This window comes from Enoplosus armatus, chromosome 6 (genome assembly GCF_043641665.1).
Source record: "Enoplosus armatus isolate fEnoArm2 chromosome 6, fEnoArm2.hap1, whole genome shotgun sequence".
NCBI classification, from domain to species: Eukaryota; Metazoa; Chordata; class Actinopteri; order Centrarchiformes; family Enoplosidae; genus Enoplosus; species Enoplosus armatus.
In genome coordinates this window covers 3,745,515-3,758,677 of record NC_092185.1, presented here as the reverse complement: position 1 = coordinate 3,758,677, position 13,163 = coordinate 3,745,515, and the positions used below count along the sequence as shown (strand labels likewise).

Below are 13,163 nucleotides of genomic sequence, written 5' to 3'. Positions count from 1 at the left end.
GGAACAGTGTTTCATTTCAAAATGCACACACAAAGTACACCAGTATAACATGCACACTGACGAAAATACAAAATCAACAACTTTCCACAAAACACACACACACACACACACAGGCGTGGGATGTACTGTAGCCAGACGTGGAAGCTGCGTTCTCCCTGAATCAAAAACAAACACACAAACCTGTTGATATTGTCTTGTCTGGGCAGTTTGCAGGGAGCTCCCGCCACCTCCACCGTTACCAGAGAGGCCTTGAAGCTCTCCGTCTTGTCGAAGCCGAAGTTGCGCCCGCACATTGTCACCGCTGTAGAGCCTCGTATTGGTCCAGAGGTCGGGAAAACCTAATGCACGCACAAGGAACATTTACAATTTAAACATTTACTCAGTCTGAGATAAAAAAAAGTCATAAAATCATAAAATGGAAAGCATGTATGACCTTTCTGGACTATAAACTAAAGATTTTGTTCTACGCCAGTGCAGCAGAACTAATGTTTGTCCACATGAATACAACTTTTTTTATAAATGCTTTGCTTCCTGTTTCGAAAAGGATGTTGTTGCTGCCCCACCTGCCTCTCGCTGCTGTTGTTCCAGGTGTATTTGTTTTCTCGTCGTTTGTACTGGCAGGTTAAACATTATGGATGTGACTTTTCCCTCAGCCTCTCACTCCTTCCACCATCTGCCATGGCAAGGATCTTTGAACCTGTTTGATCTGATACTCCAGTGCTCTCTGCCTGTTTTGTGCTGTAAATCAAGGGCCCTTTCTGATAAAATTAGATTGACAGCTGCCATAATCAATACATTTGATCACCAAGATTTAGGGTGGAGATGGATTTTGTTTCTTAAAAATAAAGCAGTGTTGTGCAGTTTGTTATTTCTAATATATACTTAAATGAAGAGGTTTTATTTCACCTTTATTTAGTGATTTACCTGTTAGACCAACAACACTACAAGGAAGTGAAACAGATGTGAGTATCCTGTCATGAGATTTAAGAAAAGTAAACTACGACACTCCGGAGATTAACATGCATGCAACCTTTCTGCAGTGAATTACAGCTCTTTTCAAAATTCTTCGTGTCAAAACAGCCTGAAAGGAAGAGATGTTTTTACAAGTTCTTGTCCTATTAACCCATTTTGTTGCATTTAGGGAAGTGGCTGTTTTTTTATATGGAGACAGTCTACCAGCATGGTGCAGCATTAAAGTCAGAAAGAATGAATACCACCCACACTGAGCTCAGTAAAATCTCACAGCAGTGTTAAATAGGACGGTGCTGCTGCAAAAGGTTCTGCTATTTCAGGAAGGGCCATGACTAGAGATGTCCCGGTATCAGGGTCCATCTGGGGAATATATTAAAGGATCGGAATCTGCTAAAATAAAGCCGATCACAATCTGTTTTTTCTGTCCACCTCAGCCTGCTAGTGTTGCAACACTGCTGTGCTTTACGACAGCCCGCACTGCAAGCTTTCCGCTGCATTTTTACGAGCGACAATTAGAGTGTGTGAATGTGAAAAAGTATTTGGGCACATTTAACATTTAAGTAAATAGAAGTATCAGTTGGGAATAATAGGACTTGGATCAGGGCCAAAAATAACTTGATGGGGACATCCCTAACAATGACCTTCACAAACACCACGCTGCAGTGACAAATACAGTGCAAACATACAGATCACGGATTCAGCAGGTTGTGTGAGCTGTTTTTGGAAGGTGAGGAGTGAGAGAGAGAGTTTGAACAAAGTTTGAACCCGGCATGATGTGGTCACATGATAGGTGTTCCAGTACACTGAGTCAGCAGGAAGCGCAAAGTTACTTAAGTTCACTTTTAGGTTCAGGTTATTTGCACATTTGTGTTGAAACAGCAGTGAACTGAGCAAACGAAGAACTGATAAGTTTAAACACGGATGGTTTAAAAATGGAGTTTCAGAGTTCTCACATCCAGTTGTGTATTCAGAAAATATATTTTGAACGACTAAAAACGTGAGCTTCCTGCCCTGATCATCACCATGGTGACCCATGCCTGTAGTTACCTTAGTGATGACTGGTGTGCAGTAGTCTTGGGTCCAGAGGGAGGAGGGGGGACACTGGTTGGCTCTGGTGCAGCGTCCATTGCACCAGCCACATTCTGTCACCCGCGACGACAGCAAACAGGAGGTACAGGTGGTCAGCTGAGCACAGCCCGGGCCGATCAGAGGGACCTTAGTGATCTAGGAGGAGGGCCGAAAGCATAATGTGACACCTAAGAAGTCTAACACGCGAACAAAGCGTGTCAGACAGAAACAGATTACGAGAAGAAACCTAAATGTTTGGTGGCAGAACCCTTGCGGTAAGCCTCTAGAGACATTATTCTGTTTTATCTGTTGGCTCTGGTCTTTGTCCACTGTTGTTTATTTGCTTTCAGTGAAAGAGTGTTTTTTATCATCTCAGTAATGCACCAAATTTGAAAGGATTATGTTCTTGTTATGGTTCAGAGATGAACACAGGACAGAAGAATAGCAACGTGTTCTCTACATGGCACAACTTTTTCCTCAAACCTCTTCCCATTGTGCTGAGGAAAGAACCAAAAAGGACCAGCGGTGCATTTCTGTCCTTAATCTCTGTGCTTCCAAGCTCACCTTGTTTCCTGTAGCCATTAGCAGGGCTCCGCCTGAGTGGTCAGCGTCCAGCAGCGCCACGCTGGCAGAGACGGGTCTGGAGTCCAGGCGGATGTTGACATGAGGAGAGGCAAATCGGGAAAACAACACCTGAAAGAAGGAGGACACGTCAATGCAAGTGTCTTACAGGGGCAACAACATTGTCGTGACTCTGGCACAGCTTTCAGTATCATTAGATGAGACTGAGAGGAATAATAAAGTCACTTGGTCATAATAGAACAAGAAGCTAGCCAACAGAAACATCAAGCAAACAGGTAACCAGACACCAGACTCTTTACTTGGCACTGATCAACAGCCCTACATTTCCTATGGACATATTTGACAGCAGAATTTTAATAATTAGTCTCCAAAACATCTCATATATATATACATATAGTGGTAGAAATCATAGAAACATTCATACATTTAAACATAACCTGTGCTACCAAAAGAAATCTATTAAAGCCTATTTGTTCTTTACTCTATGGCCTGCTGCAGTCAGTCCTTTGAGTTTCTCAACAGATAATCAATATTTTTCTCTCCACCAGCTAGTACTTCTGCTTCTTGTGGATGCCAGTAGCCATAAAACAATGACTACATCTGTTGCTAAAGATACAGCATGATCAAATCAAATCAATGAGAGCCAAGAGGCACCTGGCTTGTAAGATATTTAATGTTTGTTCCCCATTAAAGGTTTTTTTTTGAAGCAACCAGCACACAGGTCCGCTGAGGACACATGGTTAGGAGGTTTTTGTTCACTCGTCATCACTGTTTCTCATTGTTGCTGTGTTTATTTGGAGCGCTTCACAATGTTGTACTCTGATACACACCATAAATTAAATAAGATGGAAAGATGATATGGAGCCTGGGATATATAACAATAGATCTGCATCACCTGGAGACAAGCCAAGCCTCGAGGATGAAAACGTTTTTTGGCGTTGCGCCAGCACACCTTGACTGGGAGTCGGTGGAGGAATATGATCCAGATTGTGTCGTCTTTTTCTGGGTAAAGCCTTCACCGGAGTTTGTCTTAAAGCCGAGTTGTATTGAAGTCATTCATTACAACGTTTCCTCTTAGTGGTGTCTAGTCAAGTGTCATAGTCTTGAAACATTGTGTGAAAGACCTCAATGAAGACATTTTGAACTGGCATAGCAGGAGAATCACAGGTGTAACTAACACCACTAATGAAGTGTCAGTACTCCACACCAGTGAGCCTGCATATGCAATATCAGGGCTCTTGCCCTTGTACACCGAACTGGAATGCAGCCATTATTAATGTCATTAGCTTAATGTCCGCCCCATCAAAGATCTAGGGGTGGTTTAGAAGCAACCCTGACTATGTGTCACTTAACAGGACGTTTTGCTCAGATGTTCAGCAGCTTGGCAAACTTAACTTTTGAGCTTTGGACATTTGTTTCATTTTTTACAAAGTTTCCATCATTTGGACGTATTTGTCACCAAAGCAAGGACCAAGAAGTGTTTTCTAGAGTTAGATGAAGAGATCAATATTCATTTAATCTCTGTGTCTTCAGTAAAACAAACTGGTCCAGGACCTGTGAAGCCCTAGCTTAACAAACACTGGAAACAGAAACAGCCAGCGAGCGAAGGTGAATTCAAACAACTCCAAACCTCTTTCTGACATGTTTCCGTGCGTATTCAACATGTGTAGAAAATAGAAAACAAGACATTGTGGTGTTTCAAGATGTTAGTTGACCAACAACAGCTGGACTCTGCACACAACATATCTAAAGTCCTGTTCTCATGATGAACTTGATGGTTTCACAAACCTTTTCTGACTCAGCAGACTGTTGGATGTATTTGTGACGACATTCTAGTTAACAAGATGCAACATGACAACACACAAACATAAATTTAAGACAGCAAATAAAGACCTTTCAAAAGAAGGATGTGACGTATTCCTTTAATCACAATTACAAACACTCTTAATGGTTCATATTGGATTACATGCAACTAGCAGCATTTGACAGCTATAAAATTGGTCAGCTTCAGCCTTTACAACTGAACTCTACCTGCAGTCATGAAATCGTGATGATTAACTGTATTTTATTTGAAATACATCGCTCCCTGTATCCTAATAAGCACTAAATATCTGCAGTTCAACTTCTTACAACGAAGTTAAGAGCTAATTTGTAGCTAACTTTCAGTCTAGCTGTTAACTTCTCGCATAGCTGAGAGAGAGATGACAGAAGAGGATGCAGCCGCCGGTGGAAACATTGTGTAGTCTGACATGTTGGGAGGTGTTTCAGACACACACACACGCATACACACTCACACACAAGTCTGCACGTATGCAACGCGCATACATGCACTTTTTCACACACACACACACACACACACACACTCTGTTTTGTCGCTGCAGACTCTCGCACATGCAGGACTCACTGTGCACACACTTTCATAAAAAACGCACACGTCATATACACACATATTCAACCATAAACACAGATACACACACACACACACACACACACACACACACACACACACCCAGAGTGACGATCACACTGTTCCCACTTGTTCTCTCTCTATCACACACACACACACACACACACACACACACATGCAGTCAACACACCTGGAACAGCATTCATCATTTGCGGTTACACTGCAATTACAGGCCTGGGAGCAAACAGAACAGAACAGGGTCTCTAATGGGGTGTGTGGTTGCTCCAGTTACATGAGGCCCTCTAAATTATACCATTCCTTCTATCACACACACACACACACACACACACACACAACTAGATATAGTCCATGGACACACTATCTCTCTGCCATGTCAAGATGGAGCTGCAATGCGATGTGTCCTCCAAAAACAAAGCACTGAAAACAACTAACACAAATCACACACTCACATACAGTCCAGCACACACCTGGCTGCCTGTAACACACTGACGACACACTGCAGGTATGGGAGTTATGGTATCTGTGTGATTTATTGTGATTGACAAAACACCATACAATGCACTTAAAGCTTTTTTTTCTCCATCCCCTTCATATAAATAACTGTGCGTCAGAGCGTCCTGTAACACACTTTAAATGGGATTTCGTTGGTTGGCCGATGCGCCGCTTGCCCCCGCCTCACCCTCAGAAATGCCTTGTTTTCCAGCATCATTCCTCCCACTGTTTGAGCCTCATGATCAACGTTAGCTTTGTAACAGTGAGTATAATGGGTGGCTTTCCGCTGGGGACGAGGCCATACAACAGGCATCTCTCTGGAGGTAATAGCGGTGTAAATTACAGCTTATTGTATTAAGCAGGCGGGGGGAAGTTTGGCCTATAAACACGGCCCCTGTGTTATTCCCACAGTGCCCCAACTGAAGCCGAGGGAAACACTTCCTGAGCCAGAATGGAGTCCATTGGGGGGAACAACGCTCTTTTTCTTTCACTGCCTCAACTCCATGTTCCCTCTTGCCCCGTCCTCTGGGAGCGACCAGGAAACTGAAATACATGAAAAGTTGACAGGTTCTTTTTATCGTACTAACAATGAAATGAGCTGCGAGAGCAAAGACGACCACCTCTCACAGATTCTTATTGTAGCTGAGCTTTCAGTGAGAGCAGGTGGTCACAGGGTCGTCAGTTCAAATGCACGCATTGAAAAATCAGGGCAGGGAAAGTGAATGAGACGCTGCAGTCACACCCGGATACCTTTGAGCAAGGCGTTGAATTAGCTTATTATTCCAGTTTATTACAACTTGGGTCTTATTTTCATTTTCTTTAGGCCTCATTTCTATCAGTTATGATAACATTTGACTCAACAAAGTTAGTGCTGCGATCTGGGAACGAGGCGGAAGTACAGGGCAAAAAACACAAAGCGTCAGACTCGGGTTGTAAACAAGCTTAGCCAGATTATCTAAACCACTTTAGTTGGAGGTAAAACCAAATGTGAGCCCACTTTAAATGTAGGTAATAATCCCTCATTTCACTTGAAAACTGTGTGCCCACGTCACACCTCTTCGGCAAGTATAGTAGGTGAAAGGTGAACCAGGAAGTCGGTCTGTGACGGATGTTTGTTGTAAAAATCTTCGCCTTCGTTTTCTCTTCCAATAAGTTTGGCTGACCTGGGCGTCATCTTCTTGCTTTACTTTTCTTCGAAAGCAAGTTTTTTTCAATGGGAGCAACTTAGGGTTCAGTGTCTTACTTCGACATGACGGGGGGAACCAGGGCTCGAATCCCCAACCCACTCTAGCCTGCTCTACCTCCCATGCGACAGTGCTAACCACTGCGCCACCATGCCGTCGTGTCAATGATGGTTGATAAAATGGAGAGTTTTGCAGGGCAGGACAGCTGCTCTCCTCTTCAGACCTTCTTAAACCCTTCAGCTAAAACAATGAACTTCTGCCAATTCAGCCAACCACAAAAAAACAAAACAAACAAAAAAACTGAAGGAGGGCTTGGGGGGGGGGGGGGGGGTTGATGGTCGAGAAACACACAGCAACAGCTGCATGGGACGCTCAGTGAGTAGAAAATGCCGTGCGAGGGAACGTGTCAGCGAAGCCCGCCGCTCACCATTAACGTGCCGTTCAGCTTGTAAGCCCCCCTCGCAGCCCACTACCACCGTCTCTACCCCCCCAGCCCCCTTCCATCCCTCCCTCCCTTTCCGTGCAGCTGTCGACCCTTTTTTCCGCGTCTGTCTTGCCTTTTTTTTTTCCATGCGTGTCTTTTCATTCTTGTGTTTCAAAAACACGTGAGGTAATTCAGCGTTTACTTTATGTATTTCATTCCATTCGTCATAGTTTTTGGTTCAGCACCGGACTGATGAACCAACACAATGTCACTCGGTGCGCTTTACTCTGCAGCTGTAACCATTGCATGCATTCAGTTGCACTGTTAGAGTGGATGGACAAAATAACTTAAACGCCACATGAAAAGGGAGGGAAAGTGACTGCACTGAGTCACAGTCTGATGTGCAGCTCGTCATACTGAGTTAATTAAGTTCATCCTGATGATCAGCACTTGTGTGACTCTCCAAAACAAAATAATGCAACTAATGGACCTCCAACAGACCAAATCCATATTTAAACTGCAGGTGCACTGCAAAGCTACAAAATCATTTCATGTGCCAGGTCTTAGTCTGGAAAGTCATGGAAACATATTCAGAAAAGTATTAATGTCGGTGCTACAAATCAGGGCCAGCGCTCCGGGATGCATATCTTGGCTTAATAGCACTTAACCTTTACGGAAGGAGGAAGAGAATTGGAAGAAAGCAAGAGGGTTAAGGAGTGGTCCCTTCGCTGTGCGTGGTATTTGATATTCAGACCTTGTTAAGCGTTTCCATTATTTAGTCCATGTTACAAAGTAGCGTGGGACAGTCCAAAGTCTATGTCATGTGCTCGTATGTGAGGTCTTGTCCCTGTATCGTGTACCAGAGAAACGTAATGTGCTAAACTCCACTTTCACTCCACCAGTGTCACCAGGAAAAATGGCTGACTCTGATTACAGAAGAGGTGAGTCCGATTCTATTTTAGTCTTTATGATTAATTTAAATGCAAATGAAAATAGCTCAAAACAAAATCTAATTATTGCTCCACGTGATTCAGAGTCATAAAATGAATCCCCTCCTGTGAGTAGTTCAACTGTGACAGCCAAGGTTTTCTGTGTTGTTAACAAAAAGCTCGGGTCTGATTTCCATTGTAGCCCGCCAAGTATTCTCTAAAACTGTCCTCAACATATGCGAAAGCAAAAGCAAATGAGACTACTAGGAGCCTCCAGTCCCTGTCCTGCCTTAATTCAAGTTATCCCATGACTAAAATCCCCCACAAGCTGTATTGACAGGTCATGCATGAGACATTGAAAGCAGCTAACGAACGATCAGGAGGGTGGAATCCACTGTTGGTTTGCACAATGATAGGCAAAACGGACTGTGTTTGCTCAGATGGCAGGCTGGAACGTGGGCTTTTTGGAGGCTCACTGAGCGCAGGTCAAAGGTAAGCAAATTGAGCAAACAGAAAGGTCCTGTTGCTTGGTCATAGCTTCCCCCAACGTGCCTCTAGCAGAAGCACCTGCAGCTGACTGTGTGTTGTCTTCTCCAGCAGGGACGCTTTCAGGTCCTCCTGCACCAACATCCTGCTGCATTTACATGAGCAATGAGAGAGGGAAACCACACTGGCCACTGTAGCCTCAGGCTCTCTGTTTATGCCTAACTGCGAGTATTTTCCATGCAAATTAGGTTCCTGCCAGTCTTTTAAAGACATTTACTCTAAAAAAGTACTAAGGACAGAACAACGTGACTTCTTTACCTGTATGTGGCGTCCGTCGGCGGTGCCCAGGTACGCCACTGCACGGCCATGGACTGGCACCACAGTGATAGAGGTAACCAAGGTGTTTGTCAACTCTTTGTGCCAGTACTCCAACCTTTGGACAAACTGGGTCACCTGGAGGCGATACTCGCCCTCTTTCCCTTCGTGGATTCCCTCATGTGGGTCGCAGTCGTCTGATGAACTCTGCAAGAAAACCAAACACATCAGTTAGAAAAAAGCCCCAGTGGTGTGCTCCAAGAATAACGAAATATACAGCGAGAATAATAGTGGGGAGAGTTCTTCTTCATGTGGTTACAGGCATGATATTGATATGACATAAAGCGCAGCCAAGAAATGTCAGCAACATCATTGTGGTCATGTTTAACAGTGAAGAACATCCACTTCAAAGAAGTAAACTTGCGTAATAATAAAAACCTGGAGCAAAAAGTAAAGACTGCTGATTGCCACGAATATTAGTTAATGCACTGTGTATCACACTTCCTGGGAATCGTCAACAAGATTGGATCACTTTATCCAAACACATTGCTCTCCTAAAAACGACTCATTATATAATATCATGTTGAACTATCTTCTTTCATATCTGGCCTGATGGGGGAGGGTTAAGAGCCAAACCTCCTAAGCTCCCCTTAGCTACTCTTTCATCAGGCTGTGCTCGTAATGGAGGTCTCGGCGTGATAGTACCTCTAGGGCAAGTACACGCTTTGTTGAATAGAAGTTGGGGGACGGCAGGATTTCATGGGAAACAGCGAAGAGACTTTCATGCTGTTTTTCATTCCATGAACTGCTTTTTCCCTCTCCAACTGGGCAACTGGGCAACACCCCCCCCCCCACTTTTTTCTCCACCCTTCTCTTTCTCTTCTTCTGTCTCCTCACTTGAGTTTGAGACCAAAATCTGTCACTCCAGCTCCCCTCTTTGGTTTTCAAACGTCGCTGGCTTGTGCAGATTGTTGTGTCTGGAGCCTTTGGAGCATACAGTGAAAGCACAGACTGTAGCCAGTGTTGGATTCAGGGCCTTTTCTCTATCAATACCCGCCCCCCCCCTCCTCTCCCCTTACTGCCCAGCCCTGCTCTCTCAGTGATCCGGCTCTTTTTGTGTTTAGTCATGGCCTCCTGTCCCAGCCTCAGGTTTCATTAATTATTAATGACCCAGAAGGTGGCGGGCCTCTTGTGGCTCTTAAGGTCCTTGACCTGGCTGGCTGACCAGGCCTGAGCTTTCTGTTGTTTTCTCAGCTTCAGTGGATGATGACCTCTTCACTGGAGTCACAAGGAGGGGCGGGAGGGGGGGGGGGTACAGGTAGAATGGTTATGACATCCTGTGGACGCCTTCAGTGCTTCAATGCCATTAATGCATCCAGTTTTAGCAGGAAACTGAACGCCTTGCATTCCTCACGAAGATGTTTGTGACCTTAGTTTTGACCTTTTATTGTGACTCGAAGGGTAAAAACTTGTTGCATCAGACAAAGTTGGTTTTAATCACTTACAGACCCACAATCTCTTCTGCCTCGACCTAAAGCACTGCCTGGGTCATAAGGCCATTATTTGTTGTTTGTGTGAAACATGCTACATCATTTGTTTAGCGTAGATGTCAAATGCAAGCTTTGAAGATGAAGAGAACAATGGTGGAGTAATAAATCAGGAACGTTTCTTTCTTGGTGACATTACATAGCTGAGACGAACGGGACCGCACGAAGAGGAAAGCGGGGGAAAGTAGAGAAACCTGGCGAACTGACAAGCACGCAGCAACAAACCTTGGCTAAATGAAATGTCCTCAAGGCTAGTGGCTGCAGTTAGAGACACAATGGTTAAGTCAAACGCAGGGAAAATGTGGAGGAAATTGAAAGCTGGCAGAACGGTTGGATGTTTTTATGCCAAACGCGCAGCTGTGACGTGGTGCAGCCAGCTGATCTGCACTGAATTACTCTGTGTTAAAGAGAGTGCAGCCCAGATAAGAAGCGACAGTTTGGGACTGAAATTGATTTGAGATTGGATAAAGATATGGCCACGTAGGTAAAGACGAGGGTCTGACAAAGTCCGAGAGCTAAGGCAGAAGAAACATCTCCTCTTCCCCAAACATGATGGACAGATTGCCTTTAATGTGTGAATCTGTGTGTGTTTGTGCGCGTGCACCTTCGCGATGTCTACATTTACCCAAAGATTCTGTGTAAAATATGATCCGTTGTAACTCCTGTTTGCACTGTTTGGACAGACCGGCTAGCACTGAGCGCATATGAAAAAACATGGGATTCTGCCAAAACTCTTCTCTCTCCTCAAAACTACAGCAGATAGACGTGATCGCCGTAGAGATTATGCCACGCGGCTCAAAAAACAGGCCCTGGGTTGATTATTTTCAGAGCAAACAAACAGGAATTTGGGGTGTTTGTTGAAGCGGAGCTGGACGATGGGAGGGGGGGACTTGAAGGGTCTTGGAGGCATTCCTCTGCCTCTGCTGAGGTATTCCTGAGGATCAAGGCAATGAAATTGGACAGTGGAAAGGCTGTTTTGACAAGCTTTGTTTGAAGCTCCGCTGCTGTTATCCTTGGCTGTTTCTTGGCATGGAGACAGACTTTTAGAGGACGTCGGACTGACGCTGCCAAGGAGGCAAACAGGTTCCTCAAGAAAGTCAAGTCTTTTTAATTAAAGAAGAATTAAGTAATTAATGACGAGTTTAAACCAACCTTTATCGACAACGTTTTATTGACCTTAAAACTTTGTAATGTGGCAGCAGTTTCTAAATCAGAGCTACAAGAGTTTTAAACGGTCGACACGGAGAAGAGGCACGTATCGAGGAGGCAAACAGGCCCCATTTTTTAATGCGATTAAAATAAAAGCTTATAATCTTGTCAACTTTCCTGAAATGCAGTCCAGTTTTGATAGATCAAGACATCTTTGCACCTGCAAGTCACCAAAACCACATGTTCAAGGATTTGCTGGTATCAGCTGCTTCAACAAAACCCCCCCCCATAAAATCCACAGTTGTCTAAAGTCTGTGTGTTCGCTGCGTACTCTCTGCATGTTTCCAGGTCAAAATTGCACTTTTACAATTTCACACTGTGGAGGTCAGCCTGAACATAGCCCCACCTCCACAATACATTATCAGAAGTTTTAAGGTTTGATACTCAGCCCTCACGGAGGATTAAACATTGAATAATTAATCAGTAACCCCATAAATGTCTATTAATACTGATTACAATACTGAATACATTTTTTTTTTTTACATTCATCTTTGGGAAGATTTATGGTGTTGGCAAGTGCTCCTGATGTTCTACATCTTTCAGGCCATTTTGTGAACGTGTCTTTCAGCCGGAGAACAGGCACCGTGGGGCAGATATGTGAAATATTGTACACCTTTTGCCCCATACTTAACCAGCAGCCATTGTCCCCAAAACAACAGCATGCCGATAGGGTTTCGGTGTTTTGGAGCTCCTGAACCCTGCGGCACTGCTCAGGAGAGTCAAGAGGGGGGTGAAAGGTGATCCGCGTGGTCTAATGTCGTTTTCAAACTCTCACTGTGGCCCCTGGGTCCTGTTTGAATAGACACACTAATGCCTGAATTATAAACCATGGACTGGGTTACTGGCAGGAGACAGAGGATTTGGATACAAACACTGTCACTGTCGTGTAAAAATAGGGCTCTTGCTAATGTACAAAAATACACACCATGTTGCGGAGGCTTAGCCCGAGTTAGCAGACTTGCACACATGCACAAACCCGTGGAGTCTGTCTCGTTGCTGGACGCTCAGCTGGCTCTCTCACTGGAATAACAGACCTTTGACCTCCGGATTGCATGTGATATTGTGCACTCGAGACAGCGGAGAGGTTTGGTTGTCGTCGGGGTGTGTGGAAATGCATTTTTTAGAGAAAGTGAAATGCAAAGGAATGTGAAGTGCATATATAAGTCTCTGTGTTTGTGTGTGTGTGTGTGTGTGCATATGCGTGCGTGTTGGGGGGAGTGTATTGTTGCCGTAATTTTGGGACACACATTACAGTACTCCACCTGGATTTCGGGGGCACGTTACTCTGGAATCTGACCCTCAGTAGCTGTAATGACCGTGACGTGTGAGTGTGTGTGTGTGTATGTTTAAGTACACAGGTGGCTGGTCGCTCCAAGCACATGCAGTCATGTGTTAATGTGTGTTTGCGTGTGTGTGTGCAGTAGGGGACTGTCAGGGTGTTAGGGATAGTTAAGGGAGTGAGAGAAGCTGACAATAGTGCGAGGCACTCACAGTGCAGCTGGCCTCGCCCTCGAGTGGCCCCCCCCA

General features: G+C 44.5%; 1 protein-coding gene across 1 annotated transcript in view; it reads right to left on the bottom strand.

Annotated features, from left to right (window-relative positions):
- The window catches only part of met (MET proto-oncogene, receptor tyrosine kinase), a 56,807-nt gene that overhangs the window by 26,718 nt on the left and 16,926 nt on the right, over positions 1-13,163 (bottom strand). The window contains exons 2-5 of the mRNA XM_070907339.1: positions 8,884-9,087; positions 2,605-2,733; positions 2,020-2,196; positions 181-338 (exon numbers count right to left, since the gene is read on the bottom strand). Coding sequence (XP_070763440.1) covers positions 181-338; positions 2,020-2,196; positions 2,605-2,733; positions 8,884-9,087 — 668 coding nt within the window. The remainder of the gene's footprint in view (positions 1-180; positions 339-2,019; positions 2,197-2,604; positions 2,734-8,883; positions 9,088-13,163) is intronic.